The 19,745-nt window shown below is 39.3% G+C and overlaps 2 protein-coding genes across 5 annotated transcripts in view; both read left to right on the plus strand.

The window, feature by feature from the left end:
• LOC115057808 (phosphatase and actin regulator 1-like) overlaps positions 1–17,545 on the plus strand; it is a 40,614-nt gene extending 23,069 nt beyond the window's left edge. For 2 of the 4 annotated variants that reach the window (XM_029525020.1, XM_029525018.1), the window contains exons 3-12: positions 5,274–5,354; positions 6,690–6,911; positions 7,364–7,709; positions 9,018–9,217; positions 10,196–10,352; positions 12,808–12,863; positions 13,963–14,024; positions 14,784–14,924; positions 16,730–16,806; positions 16,941–17,545. In XM_029525020.1, coding sequence (XP_029380880.1) covers positions 5,274–5,354; positions 6,690–6,911; positions 7,364–7,709; positions 9,018–9,217; positions 10,196–10,352; positions 12,808–12,863; positions 13,963–14,024; positions 14,784–14,924; positions 16,730–16,806; positions 16,941–16,956 — 1,358 coding nt within the window. In that variant the 3' untranslated portion in view covers positions 16,957–17,545. The remainder of the gene's footprint in view (positions 1–5,273; positions 5,355–6,689; positions 6,912–7,363; positions 7,710–9,017; positions 9,218–10,195; positions 10,353–12,807; positions 12,864–13,962; positions 14,025–14,783; positions 14,925–16,729; positions 16,807–16,940) is intronic. The other 2 variants (XM_029525021.1, XM_029525019.1) reach the window with 1 other exon arrangement.
• Positions 1–19,745, plus strand: part of LOC115057810 (opsin-5-like) — a 132,895-nt gene that overhangs the window by 47,900 nt on the left and 65,250 nt on the right. The gene's annotated exons all lie outside the window — the stretch shown is intronic.

Genomic DNA, 19,745 nt, shown 5'->3' on the forward strand with positions numbered 1-19,745 from the left:
ATCCTGAATTCTGCTGTCAGCCTGGCGGACAGGAGGAGGGACTTTGTCAGACTGTATCCTCTCTGGATGCAGAGTTCTTGTTTTTGTAGAGGAAGCTCAGTTGCACAGAAATCTCAATCTGGTCTGAACCGGATGGTAGGTTCCAGTTTTAGCAATGCTATGAAATCTGTATTTTCCTGGTGTGAATTTTGTGGAATCAGTTCATCTCTGATGATCATCAGGCATGATGTCTTGTCATCTCCAGCCCTTAGTAGAAGCACTAAACATGGATATGTATGTTAATCCACACTATTGTCTTCCTGGCTCTTGAAGAACCTCAGAGACAAAGTGGTATTTTTTTATTGACACAAATGTGGTGATCAAACACTTCTTCTGTGCTTGTCTTTTTGGTCTTTAAATAACAGTGTGTACATGTTGAATTAATCAAAGAGATTCTGATGTTGGTTGGTACATTTGTGTATGCCCTGTGCCCCTGTTGTGGTGATGGGCAATAATCAAACAGTGAGCAACAAGACTTCCTTTTTCTGGTATAACAGTGTTAATGCACAGTGGGGCTGAGTGAAAACGCTCTGTTTATTGCTTTTGTTATCCACTCGTTTTGTATGCATGATGCTGCTGTCTCTAAATAAATCCTCTGCTTCTTTTGTTCTATTCAATCCATTTTGATGGCAGCAAAATGGTGGCTTATGATCTATGAGTACGGAACAGCTTCTGTAAGGGGAATTTCTGCATCTTGCCCCCTGTCAGCTACGCTTCATCATAAAATATGAACCTGTTGGGTTTTTTTTTTTTTTTTTTAAGACACAAATAAGTGGAATGTGGGCTGTATTTGTGAAGCACATAGTGTAAGGGCAGAAGTTATACAATTTCAACACTACAGTCCATTCAAGGAAGGAAGTGGTTCAGGGATTTTGAACTTCAATAGCTAAATCAACATTATTTTTATGATTTTTAAAATGATACTTTAAAAGAATTCCTAAAAGTTGACTTTGGTCACACCAGACTCCCCTGGGCTTTAGATAGTTTTATTGTCTCCTCTTATTACCTTGGTTTTATGGCCCATACCTTTCAGTGCTGATTTCCTCCTAATCCTCTCGTCGGCCTCCTCTCCATCTGAAATGGGAAGCTAATTTCATTTATAAAGGGAAAAAAAAAAAAAGAACGTACCTTATGCCACCTGCTTAGCATAACATGGCAGCAAATGCTGCCTGGTGAACACAGTGAGGCGTGTAGAGTCAGATATATTTCCCTCATTCTTTGGTGAACAGCAAAGGTTTCATGGTGGATCAGAAATGTATTTCCAAGTTTTTACCAATGTTCAAAGTCTGCTGACTGCAACACCTTGGCTCTTTGCATGCCAAATTGGGATTCAACTGTCCAACTGTGAATCCACGTATCTCTGAAAACAAACTCTGACGCTTTCTAAAAATAACTTGAAAAACTGTATTGAGAAAGAAGATCTACATATGTTTGCACATCATCAGACCTATTCCTAAACAGGTCAGTGTACTTATTGACATCTAAATCCTCTTACAACCAGTTTTGTTCCCTGTAGAAAGTTGTTGAGAGGAAGAAAAATCAGCTCATCTCAATGCAGGAAACAAGATTGACTTTGGTTGACCTGTAGCTACCCCATTGTTGATTTGGGTTTTTAAAATGGCACATGCTGTTTTGCATTTGTCCTCGTTAAGTTAACCAAAACTAAGATGGTTGTCTATTTATTAATATTCTTAAGGTCACAAATGGGATGGCCTTGTATTAAAGGTAAAAGAAAACTGCTGCCACAAATAATGAGCTGTTGCTCTCATTGATTTCTGCTGCACTGGCCTAATCTTGGGCTTGAATGCCCCAGTGTATCTCTCTGTGGTGCCTTGATTATGTTTCCTGTGTCAGCGGGGAGCAGACCAGCCACTGGGCATACAGATGTTGTCGTAGATAATTGGACACTGAGCACAGTAAAGGATTATGACTATATTGCGATATTACACAGATGAAGGACAGCTCTGGGGAATGTACTTTTCACCCCAGGAAGGAAGAAGGGAAAGCCTGACAGTTGTGTGTCTTATCCTGCTGTCTTATCATGCTTGGTACATTATCACAGTATGCTTCTATCAGGAAGAAAGATCACCAGGCAGAGTTTAATCAAAAGAAGATGCATGTGGTGGTTTGATTTTATCTTTGTTTCACTTCTAATCCAATTTAGATTGCAGATTATCCAACAAACAGTCACCTAAATGCATTGGTTTTTATCTTTTATTTGCATAATTTCTTGGGTAAAATAGCATCCTTCCAACCTGTCCATTGATTTGATATTGTTTGGAGAGGTAATGCCTCATTGCAAACCTGCTGTATCCGCACAAAGCTTTGTTCAACCATATCTAAGTTATAATGTGATGTGTGCGCTTTAACGCTTGAGTTTCTCATTGATGAAAGACTCCATGAAAGTTTTAATACAGTTAAAAGCCTCCACTTTGAGTTACTGAGCCTCAGGGTTGGTAGGATATGTTCTGACTATCTGGGTCACTTCACAGTGGAATATATTTTCTCAAAAAAAAAGAAGGGGAAAAAAAAAAAAAAACTAAGTGTAGTGTTCTCAGATCAATACAGACTCTACTTGATATGCCAGCTTCATTTAATATGCTCTCAGCTGATACTCCCTGATGAGCGTCTAATCCTCTCATCTTGGTCATCTCCATTTTGACTGGCTGTTTAAAAAAAAAAAAAAACTGAACTTGGTTGATATTCAAGGTGATTTAGAGGACAGCATCTGTTTTTTCATACTCTGATTTGGCAGATTTGCAGACTGATAGGCCTATAACATCAGCTCTCTACTGTTACACACAATTTACAGACCTGATTGGAAACTTAAAGCTGAGGATTTACTTTTTCTGATGACCCAGTGAATCGATCTTGGAAGCAAAATAAATATTTCATGTCAGTGGCAGTTTTGTCTGCCCTGAATCTGTTTTTATTTCTTTATGGCTCTCACAGGACCTTCCTGATCAAAATCCACTTTTTGCACACTATTCATGCAATCATTAAATATTAAACTTTTTATTTATTTATTTATTTATTTTTTGGAAGACCAGCTAGTACTTTAATATGGACTTAGTACTTGGCCCATGCACTGACTGCTGTGTCCACTTCCTATTTTATTTGTGTGTGTGTTTTTGGGTTGTTTTTTTTTTTTTTTTTTTGTGGTTTTGTTGTTTAGTTTTTTCCAGGCACACAATATTTGTCAAATCTGAAGAGATATCTTCATTAAGGCTCCTGAGTTAATTGTATTGCGTAATTGTGCACATCCCATGTCATGGCAGTTACGTCATAAGACTTTTCAGTAATTACTTTTCATTTTGGATGAAACGGCAGAATAATCCGTGAACATATTAGAGCTTTGCCAGCCGACCTGAAGCCTCGGGGCTTCCCCACTTTGGCAAAGAGCTGATGCTGATGTATTACACAGAGATTTGTTTTTTCTAGTAAAATTGTGTCTGTCAACCAAGAGAATGACCAAAAAAAAAATATTTCTTTAGCAGAAATTTGAAAAATTGTCTCATAGAAGTTCATGAATAGTGATGAAAGAGAAAAGCTTTTCGAAAATGTATTTGAACATTTGGAATACAAATACTGAGACTGATGTGTATTTTTGATGAACGTCAGAAAAGAGACTTAAAAATTTGAGAGACAAACTGTCAAAAGCAGTAATTTTAAGAGGGTTGGGGGAGTTTTATCAAAATTTCAGATTTTCTAGATGGCTAGTTTTGATATTATAGGTTTGCCTTTCTCATTTTGCAGGTACTGCTCCACTAGTAGACCTTAATAGAAAACCCGTCTGAATGGTTTGAATTTGTAATGAAAGTACAAGGGGGGGAACTATGTGTTGCCTGAATACCTCTTAAAAATTAGAATAATATTGACTCTCTCCTTGAAATACTTGTACTCATGTTAAATTTGCTGCCTCTGGCGGAAATAGCTTTTTGATCAAGCTGTCTGCATTGGCATCCCATGTAGCCTGTGCAAATGGCTCACTTTCCTTTCACATGTTCATTTACCACTTCATAGGGCTCAACAGGAGTTAATTCTTTGCAGTCATATCTGTGGTTCTTCTTTTTTTTTTTTTTTTATCATGTAGTGTTTAACAAAAGATTACAATGTTTTGTTGCTTGGAGCTGATCTCAAACTGGCTTCTCTTGTATAAAAAGAAACCTTTGAAGTATGGCGTGATATCAAACATCTGGTGTCTTCATAATAGAAGGTACTGTTTGATGATAACTTGCTCTCTTGTGGTATTTTGGGACTCCGAAGCACAAGATGATCCAAGGCTCTGCCCCGAAGGCCTGTACGTCTGACATTTGTATTTTAAATTTGAGCTCTCAGCAGTTGGTTTTAAATCTACTGTGTTGTGACCATGAAAAAGGGAAAAAAAGAGGGCAAGCCAAGTGTTTTCATGGATCCACACTGAGGCTGTATTGGCATTGAACACATCGCCTTCTGGGGGAGATGGGACTTTTGGGTCATATCTGAAGTAGATATGTCACAATCTCTGATTTCCCTTCCATGCAGGTGTTACAGAAGACATTCCAGCACAGTGTGCGCCGACGTTGTTGCCGAGTCTCATTTTACATTCCAAATTTGTTTATATGGAGGTTTAGATTTTTAAAATTACTAAAGCGATTCTTGTACTGCTTTCATTCAGCCTGCTCATAAAAGATGTTAAGAACAGCTTTTGAATCCTAAAAATAGAAGCAAGCAGTAGCTGAGGGACATGTTGTCCTGTGCATAATGCATTACTATGAGTGGAGTTGCTGGAATACGTTCTTTATTCTTTACCTCTTGTTAATGAACACCCAGAGATTTACCTGCAACACACAGTCACACAGATCATTATCTTTTATGGAAAGGCCAGGATTTAAAATTACTTTTTTTTTTTTTTTTTTTAGGTTTGAAGGATTTTTCTTACATAACATTGACCGAAAAGACCAAAGAAAAAGGACTAATGTTCTCAGTAAATCAGTAAGAACAGTTTAGTTTTGTGAGAGCTTATGTTTTGTCTGGGTTTTTTTTTTTTTGTTTTTTTTTTAGGGTTAGGGTTAAATAAATAAGAAAAAAGCGAAAAATTCCCAGGAAGTCTGGAAAATATTTTTTTGCAAGAGAAACATCATACAAGTGTGGGTTGACCCAGGATAAACACTTACATGATATTTTAATGGCTCTCTGTCTATCATGTGAAAATGCATTTTTTTTTTTTTTTTTTTCCCTCCTGTCTTCTTCAGCACTGGAGAGGAAGATGTCAGTGCGACAGAGCAGAGATGAGCTCATCAAGAGAGGAGTGCTGAAGGAGATCTTCGAAAAAGGTGAGCCGATTGTTCCACAGTTCCCAGTTGGAAACCGGCTCCACAGAAAGTGAAGACATAGAGCAATAAATTCTCAGGTTTTCAGTGATTCAACTCCTCCCTCAATCAAATCAGTAGTCTCTGAAGTGCACCCTTCAAAATTTGGCATTGGGCATTTAGAGATGTAATCTTTCTTGATAGAAAATTTTATAATGTTCTCAATTCTTTGATCTTGACTTGACGTCCCATTGGTGCTCCACGCCTCAGGACATCAAAAACAAAGTTGGTGAAGCCGAGGAAGTTTACTGACTCTTTTTTTATAAAAGGGAAAATGGATATGCTTTCATTTTATTGTTTTTAACAAATTAATCTTTTTGCAATGTGATTTAAAAAGCAAAAACAACCTTTGAAGTCAATGCTAAAACAAGTATCTTGGAGTGCAGGAAAATGGAGGGCAAACATTCCCCCGGGCGGTGTATAGCTCCAGCATTGCAGAGGCTCTGCAGCCTAGTTTACCCATCAAACCTGATAAACTGAATAGTTGCGTTTTCAATAATACTGCTTCTCAGAATGCATATCTATGAGGGCAGATCTGTTATCCTGCCTCACTGAAATCAAGTTTCCATCATCATAGAAACTTGTCGAGCTTCATAGCGTAGAAGTTATTTTTATGCATGCAGAGCAAATATTTATTTTAGTCTGAGGAAGATGACTGTATTATGTTATCAGCACTGACATAACACTAAAACTGATTGCACTTTGGCATGCTAAAAGTAGATCCACCAAGGACAAAAAAAGTTAAAGATCCCCAATAACAGCAAAAAAGTGCTTCCTTTTTCCAATCTTTCTTCTGATTGGCTACTGGATTGTAATTCGCTTTAAGTGGTCATCACCTTTAATGGACACTGACATGTCAGCCAAACCCTGTTGCGAGTCTCTTTCAGCATTGAGTTGCGGAGAGTTTGCCAACAAATTGGCTTTAATTAAAGGTACAGATCAGTGTTCTCAGATTTTTAAATAGGAGTTTTTGATAGCTGTGTTTGACAGCTTGCGACTATAAAAATGTATGACTTGAATATCTTGTGAAATGCAGGGTGGTAGAAGAAAATTTATGGTAAGAATAAAAAATCATCACATGGCTCAGAGCTGTAGAAGATTTAAAAAGCAAAATGCCTGTCAAGCCGCCTGCCTCACACCATCCCTCGGTCTGTGCTGTGCTGATAAAAAGCTCTAGGGTTGTTTAGCAGTCTTAGTTTTCTGAAACAGTTTCCCCACTATTGTCTCAGTTCATTTTTTAACTTTGTTTAGAAAGTCTTCACCACTTTTCAAACTGTTTGTTTCCTCTTTTGATTCTAGCAACCGTTGAATTCCGGTCTTCGATGGATGGTGGCATTGGCACTCAGGAGCCCTCTCTTAAGTCATCTATGGTCTTGTCTACCAAGAAATCGGTGACCTACCCAGGAGACCTTCAGGACACGCCCGCCAAGCCACCGCTGTACCACAAGCAGCCACCTGCCCTCCCTCCAAAGCCTTTCTCTAGGATCCCAAACCATAGCACAGGTCGGTTAGTTAGGCCAGGTAATCCTCTATTTTTTTTTTTAATCTATGTAGTATTTATTATACCTATATCTACCTTGCTATACACATACATTACCATTTAACTATTTCCTCACACTGTCAATATAACTAGAATACGCTTATTACAGGACTTGCTGGCTAACCTGGACCCTAAGGCAGGGCTGGTTTCGCTATAAATCCTACCTGTGTTGCTACACATGTGCTCAGGATTATAGTAGTCTCATTAAATTCCCCTGTGGTTAGGTCAGCTGGGCTCTCTGTCATTGTCAATCTGTCAGTACAGCGAAGTGGCATTACTCTGGCCTAATTCCCACCACTGCGCTGACGTCTGAACCATGTCTGATCATCCATGAGCTTTGTTATCTGTCTGCGTCTGCACTAGCAGAGTATAGTGAATGTGACACATAGTAGTGGAAATATTTAGTAATGTTAGTCATCTTTTTCCTCTTTAGATTCTTGCCAGCCATTGAAGTTGCCCTGTATTCCTGGGGGAAAGCACTCTCCACCTCTGCCTCCCAAGAAAATGATGATTTGTGTACCTCCAGGGGGGCTGGACTCCTCCATCTCACCTTCTCCATCCCCCAACCCCCTTAGCACTCTATCCCAAAAATGTGCCCCCCCACAGGGCATGCCATCCCTCCACGGCACCCTCCTGCCCTCTCACCTCGCCAGCCTGTCCAGTCTTCACCAGAGCCACGGTCACCCACTCCAGCTCCAGTACGGCAGCTTGCATGCACCCAGCCGCATCATTGAGGAGCTCAATAAAACTCTGGCACTCTCCATGCATAGGTTTGAAAGGTTGGTAGCTCTCAGTGCTCAGGGCATTAAATGTGATTGGCAAAAGACTCCAAATGAGTTTATTTTTAAGAATACACTGATAGGTCATCTTTTTTGTGAGGAAGGACTTTATTATTTGATGAGCCTCTGGTTATTAATTTCAATTTCTGTGTGTGTGTGTGATTCCCCCCCCCCCCCCCCCCCCCCCCCCCCCCCCCCTTTTTTTTTCCCTTCCTTATTGCTTTCCTTGTTCAAGATTGAAACACTGGAATAAAATTCCTAGTATGTTTACACATAACTGACAATAAAAATATGTCTCATTCTGCCTATAAAATTAATCTCTTATTTAAAGCTGTTGCCAAAACATCACTAATCAGAGGAAAATGGCAAGAAAAAACTGCATTATAATTAGCAGAGATAATTCTGATCACCACTAAATCTATCCCGGTGTTATTGAGGCCATGTCCTGCCATGCAGCGCTGGTGTACAGGTCTAAATCAGCACACTGCCTCACAGGGCAGCATGGCCTAAATTTGAAGTAAATGTGTATGTGTGGGCACAGGCGCACGGAGTAGGCGTCCCTCCAGCAGTTGGCCTGACATAACATGACCAGCTGCTCTTTACAAGAGCTGCACGTCTTCATGTTTGGAGAAGAGGGACAGGATAGCGGATTGGAATATTATGTAATCTCTTGCATTAGGATCTCTTTTTCTCCAAAGCCATTTGGGCAGGGATAAGGAAGTAATGGTCCTGACATGGCTGAAAATTAGTCTGAAAGCTCGAAATGGTTGCATAACAGGGACTCATCATGAGAAGATCCACTTAGATTGTAATTAATCAATCTACCAAATATATCACCAGTCATTGCAGGGAAATTGCTCCTAGAATTGAAGTTTATTCTCGTCACCTTGTTTTGAATTCTAGAAGTTGTGTAATCAGTGACTCTTCTCTGTCTAGTTCAAAGGATTGCATGACATTGCGTAGGACTGCACGGTGTTTATTCATATCTGCCTTCTTTTTGTATTTGGATTAAAAACCCACTAAGCTATCATTATGCAGCGAAAGCCCCTTTATTGTTTTTAATCATGTCCCTTTTTCTATATTGAGGGCCATCACTTAAGAAATACGAAGTCACAGATGCTTGCTGGCTGTAAAACGGTGATAAAGAGGTTTCCTTTGTAAACTTGGCCTTTTTCTTCACTGTCTGGAAGATTGACAGTCTTATTGTTTTAGAAAGCGTTGATGCTATAGCTGTACACATGATCCCATTTCTCAATACTCAGATTTGCTTCAGGACCAACAACCACTGTCTTTCTGTCACTCCACTAGCTCTGCATTGCACGGAGGTGGTCAGTGTGTGCCCCTGGACAGACGAGAAGTGCCGTCTGTGATTATCGACTACGAAGATGACAAGGAGAACATGCCCAACGAGTCAGACTATGAAGATCTGCCCAGCATGTACAAGGACGAGGATGATGATGTGGATGATGATGACGACGATGATGAAGATGATGACTCCATATTTACAAGTGAGTAGCAGCAGCAGTCAAAGTGACCCTGAGCAAGTTATTAATTAAATCACATGAATGAGGAGAAAGTTGGTTTCATGTGGTTTTATTCAAGGATTCTTTAATCAACAGACCTTTTCAAATTAATGAAACTAAGAAAAACTATGGCAAGTGTAGTGATTTCATGACAATGTATAAAAAAATTGTATCAAGGTTTGTCAAACATAAATTAGTTTCTTCTTTAGAAACCTAATTAAATTTTTCACCTTATTTAGGAGTATTCTCTTTGCTGTGAGAGCTGCAACTATATAGTCTTGGTGTGGATAACTTGTGTACAGATGCAGTGACACTTTACTTGACTCGCCATGATCATCAGCACTGTTTGCTTCATCCATAGGTTCCTGGAACTCAAATGTTGTCTGTCCTTCAAAGCAGAGCCAAAATTTGTTTCAGAGAAATGTATCCACAATCATTCAGTCACCCATAAAAATGCTTCCACTCACTGCCTCTTAGCAAAAACTGTGCTGAGCGGTTAGTGTCTTTGACACTGTAGCTCTGTATTTTTACATGGCTGCATGATTGAGTTTTTAAAGGCTGAGATTTGTCATGTATCCTTTAGTCACTCAATGCAATATAATATGTCAGTGGTTGCAGTGAACTTCATTTGGCTTTATTTTTGTCTGAATATATGTGTATCTTTACAAGTGATGTATCAAGACCATTGAGATTAACGGTAATGCAGCTGTAAATTTCCAGTCCATTTCTGTGAGAGAGGATCTTTGAATAAGTGTCCAAACCAGGAAATGAAGACAAAAATAGCTAGAAAACAGCTATAAAATGCTACATTAATTGAGCAATCTCAGGTAATTGACAACATTACCTGCCATTTGGATGTTTTTAAAATATGTGGGCGATGTTGTTGAGAGCCGTTAAGAAAAACATTTCATTAAATGAGGCCCTAGATTTGTGCTGAGTTTAACCGTGGCATTGCATGTTTAGGTACCCTGGCTCAGAAGGTGTTGAGGAAGGACTCTTTGGCTATCAAGTTGAGTAACCGTCCATCCAAAAGAGAGCTGGAAGAGAAAAACATCCTGCCCATGCAGACAGATGAGGAGAGACTAGAGTCTCGGCAGCAGATAGGCACCAAACTCACAAGGTGAGACACGTATACACATGCATTTTTAAACTTGAATATATTTACACGTATACACAATTTATGAGCCAAATATTCTCTGTAAACCTGGCCAATGTTGCTCCAACCAGCTCAATAACAGCTGCAGAGAGATGACTCTTTTGAGCCAAACCGAGCATTTTCTAATACATTTGGCTGTTAGAAGTGTGACGCAGTCTAAAACCGATGCAAATGTAACCCTTTTTTCCTATTGAAAGACTTTCATATCCTGTCAGTTTTTCCCTCTCAACATCTGACAAGTATAAACGTTTTATCTCGTTAGAAGGAAGCTCTGTAAATGGAGCTGACCTAATTTCAGCGATTCATTGCCCTTCCCTCTCTTTTTTTTTTTTTTCTCCTGTTGTCTTCTCTTAAGCACACGCTCATTCTCACTCTCTCCTCTTCTCTTTCTTCTTCCTGCCTGACGTCCTCCCTCGCTCACTGAATCACCACGGTGATCCATGTGCCAAACTCTCTCCACCCGACTCCTCCACAAAGCGGCACCACGCAAGCCACTTCATACCAGCAGTTTACACATACAGTACACACAAAGGCACTCACAGTGCACTGCAAATCACAGGAATTTGTATACATAAGTTTTAGATCATAAATAGGAGCTCTCATAATTGAACAGATCCAAAAACATCATGTTTTTCCCTGTGGATAAAAGGCCTCATTTGATTTCACCATTCTTTGAACGTGACTTTCCTGCCCAAGGGATGGGGGAGTAATGATGTGATGAGAGGAAAAAAGACCAGCAAGCGTACGGGTAGAAATGAAAGCCCAAATATTATAATAAGAATTGAGATGTGCGAAATATGGTGCAAGGGAGGGATGGTGTATTATCTAGAGACGTTGGCACACAAGTCACTACTCCCCACTGCGATTGGAACACAGAGCAGGTTCCCAGAAGGCCTGCCTGCTTAGTTGTCATGCTCCCAAAAAGCTCTGTCTCACTGTCATTTGCATGCTGTCATCCAATGCAGAGTTCCTAATTTGATGCTTTTTGCCAGCACCAATGTGTCCTGAAATGTTGTTACTTGTGCCAGGCCAATTAAAATTGATTGCGATAATGCTATTCTTGGATGCACTGACCTCAACTTTCCTATATTGACCTGATTTGCTGGGAAACCCCCTGAGACCCTTTATCTCTAAGCGATTCAGCTATTACAGCCAAGAAAGCTTCTCTGTTTTTGGTTTATAGTCAAAAATCTTTTTAAATGATATAGTTTATGTAAAATGATTAGTTGACATTTGATGACATTTTTACAGCATCTCTCCCCTAGTATAGTGGGAGCTATAGCTATAAAGCTAGAAGGATCAGTTTATTTTAGCATAAAGTGCTTAGCACCAGTTCCAAAACTGATCACTCCTTACAGTTACAGAGATTAATTCTCCGTTATATATTACTACTGGTGTCCCCTTTAACATATATAAATTAGAAATAAGAAAATACAGACCATTGCAGATTTTGATGAATTGCAACTCAGAGCTAGCTCACTACTTCATAAAACTTTGCGTAACTCCTTTATATAATCTCATTATATTCAAGCCTTTTCACATTGCACAGAGCAGGCAATAGGACACTTAACAAGACACAGTTAGGTTCGCTGCCACAGGGTCCTGACACAATTATATAATAAGATTCCCAAGTTGAAAGCATGGCTGATGAAATGACCTTTTCTGAGATTACTTTTGGGTATCTTACAAATAATCAATACGAGTTGAGGAAATTGGTGATAATCAGTGCAAGATGTATCTCTCTGCATCTCTCTGTCCTTCACCATGTGTCTGTCTATGTAAATGTGTGCCCTGTAGGTTTACACAAACAGATGTGCAAATGGTTGTAGCCTTTCAATTGGCACTTCAAAGTGAGGTATAATAACTGCATATGCCTTATTCAGCGTCGTATGAGAGCTGAGTCTTCAGGAATTTTTTTTTTTTTTTTTCTGGCTGTCTTCTGGCATTACACCAAGGCATCATCACTAATATATTATCGCACAGTCGGTCACTTACTGGAGAGGGTTTGGTCGTCATGACTGATGGAAGTTTGTGAAAAGTGCTCTTGTGAAGATTTTAGATGGAAAGAACTTCAATAAGATGCTATTTCAGTGAAACTCTGCTGCTTGTAAATAAGTACTGGGGGCACTGAGTTTATGTATGTATGTTCAGACTGGGTTGTTGGTTATTAAAGTATTTATGCTGTGAGTCAATAATACAATTTTAGCTAGTAGCTATCAAAGCAGAGTATTTAAAAATATGTGGATATAAAAAGAAAAGAAGCTTTCTCTGAGCATGAAGACACTGAAGAACGAGTGTAATGTTTAAAAGAATTTGACTGTTATCACTTGATTATTGTAAAGAAGGCTGATTTGCATAAAAACTTTCTCATATTGATTCAGTGTTGCTTTGCTGACCTGTGATGCATGTGTTTCCTCAGGCGCTTGAGTCAGAGACCCACAGCAGAGGAGCTGGAGCAGAGGAACATCCTCAAACGTGAGAAAAGCATGAACAGTTTAACAAACGTCAAAATGCCCACAATGTTCTTTCTTTATAAAAGGCAGTGTTGTGAAGCATGAGTCCAAATGACTTGTAGCAGACTTCATACAGTGCAGCCTGGTGAGGCCAACTTGTGTGAAAGCTTGAGACATACATCTCGCCCTTATTTTATTTATTTATTTTTTTTTTTTTTTTCACTCCTTTCTCTGCCTATTCATGTGAGACAGACAGGCAAGCAGCAGGGCTCCCTGAGGAGTCATGTCCAGAAAGACTGGTCTTATAGCGCAGACACATCCAAGTACCAGACACCAACAGACTCGAGGACTGTGTGGCTCTCTGACATCAAAGACGGATTTACAGCAGTTGCTGCTCTCCCAGAGGCTCCTGTGCGATTGCCAGAGTGCTTGAGCACAACACAAAGTCTAACAATACATGAGTGACAAGTCATGTCCTCCCTGTCACTCAACACATACAGTGTCAAGGTTAAACAAATGGGGCTTTATTTTCTGGCAAAATGCCACAATCCAACACCGCAAGTAGATTTATAGAAACATTATGTGTTCAGCACAAACACAAAGGCAGTTTAAGTGCTAAGGCTTGTGCAAACAAGAGCAGCATCCCAGTGTGGTTCTTCTTTACTCTTGTCTTGCCATTTAACTTGCTCTGTTGAGCTGAAGGTTTTTGTCTTTTTAATTGACTTGGAAACCACACTCCAAGGCATGGACACATTTCACAGGATCAGGATTGCTTCTTGTTTTGAATTTTTTTTTTTTTTTTTTTTTTTTATAATGAAATAGGTCAATCCATCCACCCTAAAAGTAGGCCAAAAGAAGCTCTTGAGCAACTTAGAAGGAACAAAACAATCATCATCCCATGATAACCATTTCTAATGGTGTTAAACAGTTAATGAGAGAAAGTATTTTAAGCTTTGAGAAATGTATTTTGTACAGTTTGAATCTTATGATCGATATTTTGAAAATTGTGTGCGTTTCTTTCAGACATTTCTAAACATTGTGTAACCATCTTATGTTTCCATCTGCCTATCCATGCAGTATGAAGGGTAATCTTTTTTTTTTTTTTTTTTTTTTCTCCACAGCTCGCAATGAGCAAGAGGAAATGGAGGAGAAGAGGGAGATAAAACGAAGGCTAACACGAAAGGTGAGTCCAAAATAGCTCCAAAGGTGTAAACTGGCACCTGATCTCAAAGCACATGGAGGGGGTAAATTGTTGGCCAGGATAAGCAAACACTGGAGAAGACTAGTCTGTTACGGGGCCTGTTTTCAGGTCTTCCCCCCCACAGGAAACATGGATGTCCTTTTTGTCCTTGGCCCTTCAGCATGTTGGCTGCCAAATCCTCACCACAATCCTGACACCATAGGGAGGTGTTGAATATGTTCCCATCACTTTCAATTAAAGAACAACACATTGGGCTCACCTGCAGACATGCCCAAAATAAAAATGTCATTGCTGGAGGAATTTAATGCATGCATCCCATAGCTTATTTTATACAGTATAACCACACACTTATAGGGCCGTGGATATGTAGGTTCTTAAGTGTATCTAAAATGGCTTAATGATTTTATAGTTTATAATTACTGACTGGTTTCAAATTACCATTTGCTATGTTTAGCTGTTTTTAGTAGAGAAATTTAAAATGTATCTAGAATAGATTTATAGATTGAAGAGTTATGACTTTTTTGTGGATGTTTTAAGGGGTTATATTGGTTCTTTGCATGGGGATAATGTGTGCTCTCTAAGAATATAATCGGTAATTTTAATTAACTGATCCAGTAGATGTCCTATATTGATGTTTTTGGGGGTTTTTTTTGTGTATGTGTTAATGAAAGGACAATTACTTTAAGAAGGCAATAGCCATAGGAAAACTTTTTTTTTCTTCTTCTTCTTCTTCTCTTCCAGCTAAGCCAGAGACCCACTGTAGAGGAGCTGAGACAGGCCAAAATTCTCATCCGATTCAGTGACTATGTGGAGGTGTCGGATGCCCAGGACTACGACAGACGGGCAGATAAGCCCTGGACCCGGCTCACAGCAGCTGACAAGGTAAGCATCGCTTACACTCATCTTATAGCTAAACTGAGATAATCTTTTAATTTCCAAATATCCCTCCTTCCATGCTTTCAAATTTCTCAAACCCACCACCTCACCCAACCTCTCTGGGCCAAACATGACGCAACCCATTACGCAGGAGAGTAATGGTAGGAGGTGTTCCTCCTGTCTTGTTATGGCAAGTTCCACCTCAGCTGTTTTCTTTCCCTGTGTGAGTAAACACCCTGGAGCACTCCTGCTGCTCACTAGCCAGCGGTCCATGCTTCTGACTTTTAATGAGTTCTTGATTTTTATTTATTTATTTTTTGAAGGGCATATATTCTGCCTTCGTTATTGAACGCGACTGGTCACACCTGAGGGCCACTCATGTGAAAACCACAAGGATTGGGTGTTGTGATTGTGCAACAACTCCCCTTACATAAGAGAGTAATTGGACAAGCATTGCCTTAAGACCCCTCCACCCCAACACTGCCCTGTGACATTTTTCCTTTTTCTCACATAAAGCACAGATTTGAATATTTTTTGTTCTCCTTTAAGAGACGCACCCCCCACCCACCAAGACTAGAGATATCCCCTTGAGTCAAACTAAAGAGCGAAAGCAATGACATCGGCTTGCTGACTTTCTGTCACACATGACGTCTTAGAGGAAATCTAATGGGGGTTCTTTAAAAAAAAAAAAAAAAAAAAAAAGAAAGAAAAAACTTCAGCATACCATTTTATTTCCTGGAACATTGACTCATTCTCACTCTGAGAAACTTACTGCTGTTATTCTGGCCTTGGGTAAAGCACTCAGACCTCTACTGCTCCAGTGCAGCTACTTGGGAGGCTGTGATTCATGAGGCATTGTCCCAAATGTGAATTTGTTAAACTCCATGAATAGGGACCAATTTTATTCAGTGTCCTAATAGTCTTTCTGGAAAAGAGATGTTTATAAGAAAACAGCTATGCAAGATGCAGAGTGTCTCTAATAGGACACTAAGAGCACTAATGATTTTACTTCCAGTGTTTTCCAGAATTTGTGATTATGTTTCACACTGGAATTCATTCATTCATTCATCTTTAACCGCTTATCTGTTTCTGGGTTGCGGGGAGGGGGTGCTGGAGCTAAACCCAGGACAGGTTGCCAGTCCATCACAGGGCCAACACACAGAGACAGACAGAGACCAACAACCACTCACACTCACATTCAGACCTACAGACAATTTACCAGTTAACCCAAAGATGCATGTCTTTGGACGTTGGGAGGAATCCCATACAGACACGAGGAGAACATACAAACTCCACACAGAAAGACCCCAGGCTGGGAACTGAACACGCAACCTTCTATTGTGGGGCAACAGCACTAACCACTATGTTGTCTATGCTGCTCCTCACACTGGAATGTGAATGGGGTATGGGGCCAATTTGAGCTTTTGATCCAAGGACTGAAACACTTTAATAGAGCTTTGATGTTCTTCCCCTTCAAAAAAAAGAAAAACTGCACTGGGGAAACGGTGTGTTGCCATCCATGTAAATTCATGGTATCAAAATTTCATTATGGTTAAACACAAGATGACTACCCAAGTGGACCAGTAACAGATTGCATATCATTGTTCAAACTCTTGTATATCTCAAGAGGAGGAAATTATAGGCTCGTGCAATGTGAGAAGAGAATTCAGCAGACTCATTCATGGCCTGAAGATGACCGTAAATGATGCATGAAGCATGCTAAAAGGAGGTAGAGTCAGGGCTTAGGGGCTGCAGTTTGTGTACTAAGTCTTTGCAGCTTCTCAATCGTCCTACTTGTTTTTGCTCCGTAGGCAGCTATACGGAAGGAACTCAATGATTTCAAGAGCAATGAGATGGAAGTGCATGAGTCAAGTCGCCATTTAACCAGGTAATGTGCAGAATCCATCCAGCTTCCTGTTGCTGCACACCCCTTGCATGCAGCTGGAGCTATTCATTTGCTGTCGGTCTTGGCTTTGTAGCGCTGAGGAAATGTTTGAAACTGTCTTCTTTTTGCATTTGTAGGTTTCACAGACCATAGTAGACCACCACTGTCTCAAGCAGTGCCGGAGCAGTGCTCTCCTCCACTGAGAACCTTAAGTGCTGGACAGTAAAATGGTGCCCATTTCTACAATAAGGCCATGTCTTCTGAAATGCCTTTTCAAGACCCACACAACTGAGTTGGTACTACACCACCAGATGAAGAAATCCACCACTCTATCTACTGTAGTAGCACATAATGACTCCAGTTGATTCACATCACCCCTCTGTGGAATTTGCTCAACTGTCTCTTAACCCTCTCTGCTGAGCACTTAGACAGGCGCTCAGTTCTGCGGCAATTGGGACAGTGAGGGAGAATTTGTTTGCAATTGCTTGACACTTGCGACGTCCGCTAAGGGCAACTGTACCTTCGGTTCATCAATAACACCAGTGGTCTCATCTCAGTGGACATGTTTTTAAACCCTTTTCTTTATTATACAATCACTCAGAGCTACTCCAGCCCTTATGAAAAATTCTGTGCCAGTCTGCAGGGTTCAATGTTCTGAGCTCACCATATCAGCAGGAGATCCATCTTCACTGCACCTGCTGAGACATTGGAAGCTGCTTAGAAAGACAGACAGGAGGGAGGGGTCCACAATACAATATGTTGTTTTTGGTTTCTTTTTTTTTTTTTTTTTCCTTTTTCTTTTTTTTTTTCTCCTCTTCTGCTTTTCCCAGACTATAGCACCCCCTGGAGTCCCCGCTCTGTCGTTACTAGGTAATCCTGACTTTTCCCGCATATGTGCAACTCTCACTGTACTGACAATGTTGTCATCTAATTGCTAACTGTGAATCTGAGAGTTTGGGTAAAGCCTGTACTCTCTCCAAATGTACATTTTGTTTATAGGAAGGAAAGTTACATTCAAAGAAGAATCATGCTTGACTAAGCTGACCAAGCTTCGTTCATGTCAGACTCTTATAAATGTCTTGTTAAAATTGCAGCTGCCCAGTATATTCTGGCTCCAGTGTGTGCAACAATGGTCTGTTTTATATTACTTTATTAATTTTAATTGTTTTTATTGAGGCAAATCACTTGTTTATTCATGTTGCCACTTGACGATCTTTAAAACAAAGTACAAGGAGAGGGGGCTCATCACAATATCTTTTTTTTTTTAAGTGTTTAAAGATTGTTACTCATAATGTGCATTGTATTTTACACTTTACTTTTATACTCACGTAATAAGTTTTGATCAAGCAATATATGTTGTTTGTAGAGAAAATGTTAAACAGCAGGTGTATTCCCACCATTTTTTTTATTGTGCTTACACACGATGCCTCACTTCAGGGTTTTTAATTTTCTTTTATACTTTACTTTTGAAAAGCTTTATTCAGGAGAACTTTTTCTGGATTCTTCTCAATTGATCCAAAAAAAAAAAAAAACAAACAAACAAAAAAACCCATCAAGAATGACGACAACAACAAAAAACTGCCTGTTCGACAACCAATACATTCGAACAAGATTTGATTAGATTCTCAATCCTGTCACTGAAAGGACACATTTTCTGGTATATATAAAAACAAACAAACAAAAAAAACCCACTAGAAGCAATTTTAGTGGATCCAATGAGTCAGGATTTTTACATTTTTATTGCAAAAGTTCTTTGGACTGTTAAGAGTCTGACTTTGCAATGGTCACTGTTTCAAGTTCAGGGTCACCAGTGTGTAAAATATTGTTGCATTTCTGATCTTTACCAGTTTGTCTCTTCACTTTAATGGTCTTGTTACCTGATCACGGATCCTACACCAGTGTTCCAGTGCTCATAAGCTTTATGTACACAGACTATTTTTATTATTTTTTACTGTATTACTTTTAAAGTTGCAATATGAAATTGTTTGTCAGCTTAAGAACAATAGGAGCGGTATAATGATGCATCTGTCTGCAACAAAAAATGTGTTCTCCCTTAATTTCACAGCTTCAATCTGTGATGGATAGATGACCCAATACAAGCTGAGAACTGAAAACCGTTTTTGCACTTTATGGTTTATATGTGAGAGGTTTTTGTTACAGTGTTGAGCAGCTTTCTTCTGAATTGATGCACAGGTTGCCCATGTGACAGATTGCAGACTTATTTTGAAATCAAAAATGTAATTGGGTCATTAAATCTCAGAGAATTTGAAATATAGGGTCTTAGAACCAGCTTGTTTGATTCCAGCATCATTGTGCTATTATTTGAAATTTTCCATCCATAGGTTCAATATAATAGAGCATAATAGGAATTAATTTACACAAATTTACACAAAGCCACTGGGTTGAATATGAGGTTTTCCATTTTGCCGGAATCAAGGAACATTAATTCAGCAATAATCTGTTTCCTTTTACATGATGGTGGAGCAAATGTCTGAAAGGTTGTTTTTTTTTTAATACAGAATACCCTGTATAGGATACATCATGCCAATTAAATTCCATCTCTGACTGCATTTTTACTGGATGCATTATTACTTCAGCTAGTTGGAAAAAATATCTTAACTCTAGTTGTTCATGTGTAGTCATTTTACTTACAATTTCAGGAACATTTATATACTCCTACATTAACTACACTAAATGTTTTTCCGAAATGCTATTTGTAGTAATCTAATGTAACCTTTAGACTTCTGTGCTTGCATTTGCAATTAACCTCTTCATACATTTTTTTTGCACCTCTTTTATATTTAGCTGCTTCTGAGCTCCTTACCAAAAATAATTTTAAAAGTTATTTTTGTGGTGACTTGCCAAGAGCTTTGCTTAATTGCCATAATTATAGATTTAGAACCTTCTTTGGTATTATAAACATATCACACTAACGTATGGTA

Source organism: Echeneis naucrates, chromosome 17, assembly GCF_900963305.1.
Source record: "Echeneis naucrates chromosome 17, fEcheNa1.1, whole genome shotgun sequence".
Classification (NCBI taxonomy): Eukaryota; Metazoa; Chordata; class Actinopteri; order Carangiformes; family Echeneidae; genus Echeneis; species Echeneis naucrates.